The sequence below is a fragment of the Cherax quadricarinatus genome, chromosome 72 (genome assembly GCF_038502225.1).
Source record: "Cherax quadricarinatus isolate ZL_2023a chromosome 72, ASM3850222v1, whole genome shotgun sequence".
Taxonomy (NCBI): Eukaryota; Metazoa; Arthropoda; class Malacostraca; order Decapoda; family Parastacidae; genus Cherax; species Cherax quadricarinatus.
In genome coordinates this window covers 23,038,273-23,050,139 of record NC_091363.1, presented here as the reverse complement: position 1 = coordinate 23,050,139, position 11,867 = coordinate 23,038,273, and the positions used below count along the sequence as shown (strand labels likewise).

Below are 11,867 nucleotides of genomic sequence, written 5' to 3'. Positions count from 1 at the left end.
AAATTAAAGTTGCTAGGGATTCTAAAACTAACCCAAAAGGTTTTTTCCAGGTCTATAGAACAAAAGTTAGAGATAAGATAGGTCCCCTTAAAAATAACTATGGGCACCTTACTGACAAAGAGAATGAAATGTGCTTGATTTTAAATAATTATTTTTTCTCAGTTTTTACACAGGAAGACACAAACAATATTCCAGTAATTAATTTTTACAGTGGGCTAGAAGAAGATAAATTATGTAACATCACAGTCACTAGTGAGATGGTTGTGAAGCAGATAGACAGACTGAAGCATAATAAGTCGCCGGGTCCTGATGAGGTTTATTCAAGGGTTCTTAAGGAATGCAAAATGGAACTCTGTGAACCATTAACTAATATTTTTAATTTATCTCTTCAAACAGGTGTAGTGTCTGATATGTGGAAGATGGCTAATGTAACTCCTATTTTTAAAACAGGGGACAAGTCGTTACCGTCAAATTACCGCCCAATAAGCCTGACCTCAATTGTAGGCAAATTACTAGAGTCAATTATAGCTGAGATTACAAGAAGCCATCTCGATAAGCATAGCTTGATTAATGATACTCAGCATGGATTCACAAGAGGCCGGTCTTGTCTTGTTGACCACAATAAAGAATTTGATATTATTTACTTAGATTTTAGTAAGGCTTTTGATAGAGTTCCGCACCATAGACTGTTAAAGAAAGTGGCAGCTCATGGCATTGGGGGAAAAGTGCTCTCGTGGATCGAGTCATGGCTCACTGACAGGAAGCAGAGAGTGTCCATAAATGGGGTTAAATCTGAGTGGTGGTCTGTAACAAGTGGCGTTCCACAGGGATCAGTCTTGGGCCCGTTGTTGTTTATAATATATATCAATGATCTTGATGAGGGAATTACTAGTGATATGGGCAAATTCGCCGATGACACAAAGATAGGTAGGATAATTGATTCAAACGCAGATGTTGTGGAACTTCAGGAGGATTTAAACAAACTCTATTCTTAGTCAGAAAAGTGGCAGATGCAGTTCAATGTAGATAAATGCAAGGTTCTGAAGCTTGGAAGTGCCCATAACCCTAGTACTTATAAGTTAAATGATGTAGAACTTAGCCATACGGATTGCGAAAAGGACTTGGGGGTTATGGTGAGCAGCAACCTTAAACCAAGACAGCAATGCCTAAGCGTACGTAATAAGGCAAATAGATTACTGGGATTTATATCAAGAAGTGTAAGCAACAGAAGTCCAGAGGTCATACTGCAGCTTTATACATCATTAGTAAGGCCTCACCTAGATTATGCAGCTCAGTTCTGGTCTCCGTATTACAAAATGGACATAAATTCGTTAGAAAACATTCAGCGTAGGATGACTAAATTAATACATAGCATTAGAAATCTTCCTTATGAAGAAGATTGAAGACTCTTAAGTTACATTCACTTGTTAGACGAAGAATGAGGGGAGACCTGATCGAAGTGTATAAGTTTGAGATAGGTATTAATAAAGGGGATATTAATAAGGTCTTGAGGATGTCTCTCCAAGAGAGAACCCGCAGTAATGGATTTAAATTAGATAAGTTTAGATTTAGAAAGGACATAGGAAAGTATTGGTTTGGAAATAGGGTAGTTGATGAGTGGAACAGTCTACCTAGTTGGGTTATTGAGGCTGGGACTTTGGATAGTTTCAAATTTAGGTTGGATAAGTACATGAGTGGGAGGGGTTGGATTTGAGTGGGACTTTCACATCAGAGCTTATTTCATGGGTGGCATTGAAAATTGGGTTGGGCAAATGTTTTGTTAGTGGGATGAATTGTAAAGGACCTGCCTAGTATGGGCCAGCAGGCCTCCTGCAGTGTTCCTCCTTTCTTATGTTCTTATGTTCTTATGACTAAAGTTAAAGTCCCCTACTATGACTATGTTACTGTGTCCAGAAGCCCTAACAATTTCGTCCCAAAGAAGTCTCCCTCTATCGTGATCCATGCCTGGAGGTCGGTATATTACACCTAGAATTAGTTTTTCTTGACCTACAAACTCTACCCAAACAGATTCTGTTAGTGCTCCATCTATTTTTATACCTGTTTTATTCACCAATTAATATTTTCTCGAACATATAATGCAACTCCTCTCCCCTTCCAGTTACATCTATCCACATGGAACAACTTAAATCCCTGAATATTACACTCAGCATGTGAAGACTTACTCAGCCCTGTAACAACTTCAGTCAGTATTATTAAGGCTGGCTCCTCCTCAGGAAAATTAATGCATAGAAAAAGAATAAAAACTGACAAACATAAACACTTTATTTAGAAAATATAAAATATAAAACACTTAAATATGAAATATTGAACCTACATTAAAGAAAATGAAAAATGAAAAATATAAATGATACCTGAATTCAACGCTAATATATATATAAAACTTAGGTGTCTGGTGTTGGTGACACTGCGTATTGTTGAAATCGTAGCCATTGCTGATGATGTGGGGGGGTCGCAGGTGTTGGTGACAACCCACCAGCTCGTTCATCACAGAGTCTATAGCCATAAATAATCTATACAGATGACAGGAAAGCATGTTCTTTACCGCTGCAATGATGAGGGCTTACTTCCTGCAACTTCATACGTGTGCACAGGTAAGTAGATAAAACATGGAACGTCTCAGGACGTTAGTCCGTCTCCTTCAATTCTACCCGTTGGTTGGCAGGTGACCCATTCTGTCATTCCAAGCTGGAAAGAGCCTCGGAGTATTATGTATGTAGTGTTTATATAACCTAGGAGAGGAATTGTTATGTATATGGTGTTTATATAGCCTCGGTGAGATATTGTTAAGTATATAGTGTTTTTATAGCCTCGGTGAGATATTGTTAAGTATATAGTGTTTTTATAGCCTCGGTGAGGTACTGTTATGTATGGTTTAGAAAGACACGTAAGCAAACACTATGACATATTTATTAGAAAACGTTTCGGTCCTGGGACCTTGATCACTTCTAACATACAGAGGTAGAAAGACATGTACAGGCGGAGAGTGAGGTGTGAGTGACGCATGGTGACTTGAAGAATGCCATGTTGGGATGAGGACGGGTAGACGATGAAATCATGTGACTCCTGTGTTGTTGGGTTGGTGGTGCTTAAGTATCATGTATGCTAATGTTTTTGAAATTTTGTGGTTTCCAGTATTACTTTCTATAGTGTCGGTGACGGCGATTAGTGAGGCTTCTAGGCACCGTCGGCGTCTGAGGTCTGGTTCGGTGAGAACGAGTTGTGCCTCATTCCAGTTCATCAAATGCCCCGTACAGTATCTGTGGAGGACACAGGTGTACCTTAAATCGTCTCTGTTAGAGGCATTTCGATGCTCATTCAGGCAGACTGCAAGATCTCTGCCTGTCTCGCCTACATATTTCTTGGGACAGAACCCACAAGGGATAGTGTAGACGCCTGCTGTAGAAGTTAGAGGTGTGGGGCTGCGTTTCATAGTGAGGTCTTTGATAGATGATGTGTTTATGGTGGAAATGTTGATGTTACTCATAGCAAGTGCCCGGCGAGTATTCGTGGCAGCATCACCACATGGGAGCACTATAAACTGCTTAGGGGGCTGTTCCATGGGCGGTTTGTTGAGGATAGCTTGTGCCTTGAGTCTGCAATCTCGGATGAAGAAAGATGGGAACTGAAGACGTGTAAAGGCTTGTGTTATGTAAATACATTCTTCTTCTTCAAGAAAACAAGAGCTGGAGATGCGAAGAGCTCTCAAGTAGAAGCCAATGAGGACTCCTCTTTTAGTGCGGGTGTCTTGATGTGAATAAAAGTGTATAAGATCGTCCTTGTTGGTAGGTTTTCTATACATTTTGAAGAGAAGTTTGTCACTGTCGGGAGATCTGTACAGGGGAACGTCGAGTCTCCTTCGGCCAGAGATCAGTGTTTGTGCATATTTCGCCTGATCTTGCGAATTCCTTCCAGTGTTAAAATCTCTAGTTGGTCTATGCATGCAGGGGATGAGATGAAAAGCTGTAAGCCTTCTCCCTGAAAGCTGGCTGCCTGGGATGAACGTCTAGCGTAAGCTGGACGCCAAGGTATTGTCCAGTGTGGTGAGAAAGGTAAAGCACTGCGTACCTTGTTCCAGTGTTTGTAGGTTCGAGTCTCCTTCGGAATCTAGAGATCAGTGTTTGTGTATATTTCCAAATATTCTTCCTTGAAGCTTTTTTATCCACTTCTCCGAGGCTATGGGTCCCACAATTTACACCAGAGGTAGACCCCATTATATACACATATATATATATATGCAGGACAAGCCACGGTGGGGGTGGAAATCTTTAGCTCAAGCACTTTCACACTTCTCAGTGCGTCGTCAGGAGCTGTGCAATGTTGTAAGGGAGCTACCAAACCCTCCTACACAATACTGTTAGTGGGAGACTGATGGTAGGGTGGGGTGGGCACCGACCACTAACCCAGTCTAATGGTAACCGTGACCAGTGACACCTACGCCACTCTGAGATTTCTCCTGCTTTGGTCGCTCCCTTGCAACATTGCACAGCTCCTGATGACGCACTGAGAAGTGTGAAAGTACTTGAGCTAAAGATTCCCACCCCCGGTGGCTTGTCCTGCATAATTAAGATCGCCTGTCTGCATATATATATATATATATATATATATATATATATATATATATATATATATATATATATATATATATATATCATTGTGACCACGAACGAGTGGTATTAATCAATAACAACACTGCACCAGCCAAGGGGTCGAACCCATGCTGCTTTGGCCTGCCTCATGGTGGGATAAAACGCATGACGCCCTAATCCACTGGACCATACGATCGTATGGTCCAGTGGATTAGGGCGTCATGCGTTTTCCCCCACCATGAGGCAGGCCAAAGCAGCATGGGTTCGAGTCCTTGGCTGGTGCAGTGTTGATATTGATATATATATATATATATATATATATATATATATATATATATATATATATACCTCGAAGAGGTATTATGTATATAGTGTTTATATAGCCTCGGAGAAGTATTATGTATATAGTGTTTATATAGCCTCGGAGAGGTATTATGTATATAGCGTTTATATAGCATCGGTGAGTTATTATGTATATAGTGTTTATATAGCCTCGGAGAGGTATATATTTAATGTTTATATAGCCTCGGAGAAGTATTGTTATGTATATAGTGTTTATATAGCCTCGGAAAGGTATTGTTATGTATATAGCGTTTATATAGCATCGGTGAGTTATTATGTATATAGTGTTTATATAGCCTCGGAGAGGTATGTATTTAATGTTTATATAGCCTCGGAGAAGTATTGTTATGTATTTAGTGTTTATATAGCCTCGGAAAGGTATTATGTATATAGTGTTTATATTGAGGCGCAAATGAAAATATCCGGATTTAACGTGACAATATTCAGTAAAATTTTGTTCTGCTTTAAAACTAATTCAATGACAATATGTTAAAAATCGGGTTACAGTTAGATTATATATTTTTCCACTACTGATAAACAAAGAACGAGAAAAAATGTACAAGATCCGGGGAGGACAGTGGAATAGGCTTCACCATTAGTCGCTATATATATTTGCATCGTAATTTTAACTTCCAATAAGTTAATGGTGTCTAAATGAGAATAATTATCAGTATTTGGATAAAGTTTAATATTTCTGCCATATTAAGTTCCATAATGTTAATTAAACATAGATGAAAAATACGATAATGTTATTTTATATAATACTCGTTATGAAGATTAACCAATGGTACCTCGGGTTACGAACATCTCCCAACTCGAACAATTTTGTAAGTGTATTTATGTAAGTGCTTTTGTAAGTGTATTTTTGGGGGTCTGAAAAGGATTAATCTACATTATTCCTTATGGGAAAAAGTTCCCCTCCGGTATCAGCACTCGAACAGCCTTCCGGAACGAATTAGTTCGTATCCCGAGGTACTGTATTTCAACAATGTATTTCATGCCATTAAGTCGAGGATAGTTGTTTTACACAATGTGCAGACATTTAGTTTGTATAATTTGTAAACTGTAAACCTCAGTCATGAAATACATTTCCCACACAGCCATCAGTCTAAAAAAAAACATCACGCCACATAAATAACATGAAGCACCTTCACATTTAAAAAAAAAAAGTGAATATATCAGCGATAAAACACATAAACGGTTTAGATTTTCTTCATGGTTTGTTTTAAGAGGTCTGGCCAGCCGAACCAGGCATCAATTTCTTTGATACCAAGGAACTTGTAACCCTGAAGCTTCATATATTCTGTTACAGCATTAGCACCTTCTGGAACATGGTTGATCTCCACACACATGAGACGGAATTTGATCTTGTCCCAAGGAATTGTTCTTAATACCTGAAGTAACACAGAAAGTAACATTTTAAGATTACAGATAAATTGATTAAAAATTTTGTTTTAAAGAAGTTTTTTTTTTTCTGTTGCTATAGAAATGTTAAAAAAAATATATAAAATGCTAATCCGAGCTATAACAAATAAATTATATGGAACAACGAATATTATAACACAATCCTAGATAACTAAAATAACGCACAGGTAAGAACCCATAATGGGTGAGGAGGGTGAGGGGAGGCAAATGAGGATAGATGAAGAATAGGTTGGGAGAGGAAAAGCCTACAGAAATAAAAAAAAGAGCCGGGGCTAAACTAGGCAGCGAAGGAATTGAACCGGGCCCGGAACCTCTCAGAGTGAAAAGAATGATAGGATGAGTGAGGGAAAATTACCGAGGGTACACCTAGACGAACAGCGTTGGTTAATAAGGATCGACAAAAGAGTGGTGCTTGAAGCTTGTATGACCGGAGCTTCAGTAAGATGGGGAAGGAAGAAGGATGGGTTAGGATGGAAATATGGGAAAGGGTTGGGATGATGGTAGAGGAGGGAAATTGTGCAAATTGTGCGGATATACTACAGGTATCGATGTCGATGCGTGAGCATTGCTGATTTCAGCGGTGGGCAGCTGGCGAGCTGAGTGAGGTTGTACTGCAGGAGGCGGGCAGGAGACGGCAGGAAGGGCCGAGAAGGTGGCTATATTAGGGTCGATTGGAGCCACACCCCAGCTATAGCTAAATAGCAAACTACTGGGGGACTTCAGCTTGGCCGTGAATGGTCGTTGAGAAGTTAGTTATTCAACTGAACCATTGGAGAGAGTGTTGAACTTCGTTCTTGTGAGGTGCCACATTTTGAATGGGATTGTGGGATCTGGTCCAGGAGTGTTGAGGTGATAGAGTAAGTCGTCTAAGGGAATGGGTGGTTCTGCATCACAGGTGAACTTGACAGTTCCATACTGGAGTGGTTGTATGAGTTCTTGGACAAGCATTGCGTTGTTATATGTTTTCGTGGTGTAGAGCGATACACCAGGCCTACCGTAGAAGGTTGGCTTGGTCTCAGAGGCTGGTGGGGTCGATGACTGATCGGTGGTGGAGGTGGAGGGAGAGGGTGCTGGTGGCTTCTCATTGGTGGGATTTGGCGGCGTCTCAATGGTCTGTGATTAGTCCATTCCCTTGATGGAGGGAGGCTGTGGAGGTGGTTTTGCTGAGATCTTGACAGCACTTGTAGTGGATTTCATAATGTCCGACGAAGGTGGAGAGTCAGAGTGTAAAGCTTGGCAAGTTGTTGAGTTTGAAGAGTTTATTGATGGTGGTGTTGAATGATCCAGTTGTAGCTACATTGCGTACAAGAGCGTACATGAGAATTTTCGTGGTATCTGCTTGGAGCTTGGTAATAGCAGCATATGTTGTAGATTGAGTAGTGGTTTTCTTCTGCTGTTCAAGTTGTTTCTTGAGTACTTCTCGCCTAGTGGGACACTTGGCAGCGGTGATCATTCTTGTAGTTCAGGCATCTAGGTGGTGTGGTGATGGTACAAGGCTTGAAATCATGTCCTTTGCCGCAGATAGAGCAGAACTCCTTGTCCTTGTTGGGGCACTCTTAATGGTGCGCAAGAAAGAGTAGCAGTTATAACACTGTGGGATGTGCTTGAATTTCTCTGCTTCAATGTAGGCTGGATTAATGTGCAAATAGTGGATAGCCAGTTTGAGAGTATTCAAAAGTTGTATGAGAATGTTTTGATGGTGTTCAAAGTAGTCTGGGGTTGTTCTGTAGTGAGTTGTTAAAGGATGTAGATGACAGAATATTTCTTAACAGTTATTGAGAGAAGTGTGTGTGTGTGTGTGTGTGTGTGTGTGTGTGTGTGTGTGTGTGTGTGTGTGTGTGTGTGTGTGTGTGTGTGTGTGTGTGGGTGTGTGTGTGTGGGTGTGGGTATTAAATTCGTAGTATGTAAAATTGTGACTAGTAAAATTGCCGAAAAGTGGTTATAAGTTGTAAGTGTTGTGGTGACTTTTACTGATGAAATAGTTAAAACGAGAAAAATTGTGGGTTATGAGTGAAAATTGTGTCTTGGTGGAGATGTTGGTGGGAGAGTGAAGTGTTGGTGGGAGAGTGAGGTGTTGGTGGGAGAGTGAGGTGTTGGTGGGAGAGTGAAGTGTTGGGAGATGTTGGTGGGAGAGTGAAGTGTTGGGAGATGTTGGTGGGAGAGTGAAGTGTTGGTGGGAGAGTGAAGTGTTGGTGGGAGAGTGAGGTGTTGGTGGGAGAGTGAGGTGTTGGGAGATGTTGGTGGGAGAGTGAAGTGTTGGGAGATGTTGGTGGGAGAGTGAAGTGTTGGGAGATGTTGGTGGGAGAGTGAGGTGTTGGGAGATGTTGGTGGGAGAGTGAAGTGTTGGGAGATGTTGGTGGGAGAGTGAGGTGTTGGGAGATGTTGGTGGGAGAGTGAAGTGTTGGGAGATGTTGGTGGGAGAGTGAAGTGTTGGGAGATGTTGGTGGGAGAGTGAGGTGTTGGGAGATGTTGGTGGGAGAGTGAAGTGTTGGGAGATGTTGGTGGGAGAGTGAGGTGTTGGGAGATGTTGGTGGGAGAGTGAAGTGCTGGGAGATGTTGTTGGGAGAGTGAGGTGTTGGGAGATGTTGGTGGGAGAGTGAAGTGTTGGGAGATGTTGGTGGGAGAGTGAAGTGTTGGGAGATGTTGTTGGGAGAGTGAGGTGTTAGGAGATGTTGGTGGGAGAGTGAAGTGTTGGGAGATGTTGGTGGGAGAGTGAAGTGTTGGGAGATGTTGTTGGGAGAGTGAGGTGTTGGGAGATGTTGGTGGGAGAGTGAGGTGTTGGGAGATGTTGGTGGGAGAGTGAGATGTTGGTGGGAGAGTGAGGTGTTGGTGGGAGAGTGAGGTGTTGGTGGGAGAGTGAAGTGTTGGGAGATGTTGGTGGGAGAGTGAAGTGTTGGAAGATGGGTGGGTGGGTATGAAGAGGTAAGGTTTGGGGGGTGTGGAGAAGGGGTAAGAAGAGGATTGTATTAGAATTTTACTGAAATATGGGAATTTTACTAAAATTAAAGGTATTGTGTGAATGTATTTTAAAATAACGGATTGAGTAGCATATCTAGGCTTAAATTCTCTCTATGGTAGAAATGAGTGTTGGTGTTGAGGTAGAGAGAGAAGAGTTACTTGGTGGGTCTGACCTGAGATCTATATCTGAGACCAGTCAGTCAGATAAGACTCGCCAAGCAGTCCTCGCTTGGCGTATGTCTAGAGTTGTATGGTGTAGAGAGTGGAGGTTTTTTATTATTTTTATTATCACACTGGCCAATTCCCACCAAGGCAGGGTGGCCCGAAAAAGAAAAACTTTCACCATCATTCACTCCATCACTGTCTTGCCAGAAGGGTGCTTTACACTACAGTTTTTAAACTGCAATATTAACACCCCTCCTTCAGAGTGCAGACACTGTACTTCCCATCTCCAGGACTCAAGTCCGGCCTGCCGGTTTCCCTGAATCCCTTCATAAATGTTACTTTGCTCACACTCCAACAGCACGTCAAGTATTAAAAACCATTTGTCTCCATTCACTCCTATCAAACACGCTCATGCATGCCTGCTGGAAGTCCAAGCCCCTCGCACACAAAACCTCCTTTACCCCCTCCCTCCAACCTTTCCTAGGCCGACCCCTACTCCGCCTTCCTTCCACTACAGACTGATACACTCTTGAAGTCATTCTGTTTCGCTCCATTCTCTCTACATGTCCGAACCACCTCAACAACCCTTATAGAATTGAAATCTCAATTCGTGACATGAGAATCTTTTGTTGTATTATGTAAAAAAATTGTGGATTGTTGTGGGTATTAACGAAAATGAGGAATTATTTGGGTTATCCTGGTTAAGAGTGAAAATGTGTATTAGTGTCATTTACGAAAAATAATTTGTAACGAAAAGGGAGAAATTGTCAAATAAAATGGTAAATGAAGTTATTATTATTATAATCAAAAAGAAGCGCTAAGCCACAAGGACTATACAGCTGGAAAATGAAGTGTGTTGTGGGTATTGTTGTTGAACTAGAGATACCAAAAAAGAGGTTATAAGTAGTGGGTTGTGGGTGTTGTTGTGGAACCTGGGAGCCGAAAAGAAGGTTATGGTGACAGACCTGATTTGGCCTGTTGGCTTGTGTGTGAGGTCATTACGTGACGTCACTGACCACTGAGTAAACACAGGTGGGGTGACGTCATGCATGCAAGGAAGTTACTTGTTTAGACCTCCATAGGCCCAAAAATTTGATCCAAGGAAGTGGAGGGAAAATCTTTGTATTATTGATATCGAGAAAAGTTAATCCAAGGAGGGTGATCTTGATCCGAGGAGGCGAATCAGCGATTTTGGGATGGGGTGGAATTGGGAGGTGTAGGTGAGAGAGAGGTGTTGATCCGAGGAGTTGGGGATTACAAGAAAATGGATTTTTTTTACGGGGGGGGGGAGATGGAGAGGGAGGTCTTGATTTGAGAAAGTGGAGCAGGGATATTGGGTTTAGAGGGTGGATGGGGGTCGTGTGAGGGAGAAGGAAGTATTGATCCAAGGAGATGGCGCAGGAATATTTGGGCTTAGAGGGTATGGGAGATGGAAGTGGGTAGTGGGAGGTATGGGGGAGGGTGTTGATCCTAGGAGTTAAAGATCATAAGAAATTAAAAAAAAAATCGAGAATTTTTTGGGGAGGGGGGAGAAGGAGGGTAAATCTTGATCCGAGGAGTTGGAGAATGCAAGAAAATGGATTTTTTTAGGGGGGGGAAGGGATGGAGGTCTTGATCCAAGGAAGTGGAGGAGAAATATTGGGTTTACAGGGTATGGGGAGATGGAAGTGAGAGGAGTACCCATAGTGGGAACCTCAAAACTTGATCCGAGGAAGTGGAGAATATAAGAAAATTCATTTTTTTTTGGGGGGGGATGGAGAGGGAGGTCTTGATCTGAAGAAGTGAAGGAGGAACATTTGGACATAGAGGGTAGAAGTGGATGTTGGGAGGTGTGGGGGGGAGGGTGTTGATCCGAGGAATTAGAGAGCACAAGAAAATGAAATTCAAAAAAATTCGAAAAAAATCGGAAAAAAATTCGGGGAGCGGGGGCGATCCGGCGGACGCTGCAGAAGGCGCTGCAGGGGCGGCGCGGGCGCGGGTGGGCGCAGGTGCGGGTGGGCGCAGATGCGGGTGGGCGCGGGTGGGAGTGGGTGGGCGCGGGCGCGAGTGGGCACGGGCGGGGGTGGGCGCGGGGGCGAGTGGGCACGGGCGGGGGTGGGCGTGGGTCGGCGAGGCATGGGACCGGAAGGGTCGTTATCACATAGGTGCGAAATTTCACACCTAGGTGTGAAAAGGCGGCATCCTTTGAGAAGCCGCTGAGCCGTGTTCCTCCCTACTTAATGCACACACAAAAGTGCATTGGTTTGCAACAAGACCAGTCCCGGAGCTAAGGGGAATGTCCTACAAAGAAAGTTTAAGGGAAATCGGCCTGACGACAATGGAGGACAAGTGGGTTAAGGGAGACATGATAACGACATATAAAATACTGCT

The 11,867-nt window shown here is 42.6% G+C and overlaps 1 protein-coding gene across 1 annotated transcript in view; it reads right to left on the bottom strand.

Annotated features, from left to right (window-relative positions):
* Positions 1-6,016: 6,016 nt before the first annotated feature.
* LOC138854885 (protein Star-like) overlaps positions 6,017-11,867 on the bottom strand; it is a 138,845-nt gene continuing 132,994 nt past the window's right edge. The window contains exon 6 of the mRNA XM_070100471.1: positions 6,017-6,343. Coding sequence (XP_069956572.1) covers positions 6,152-6,343 — 192 coding nt within the window. The 3' untranslated portion in view covers positions 6,017-6,151. The remainder of the gene's footprint in view (positions 6,344-11,867) is intronic.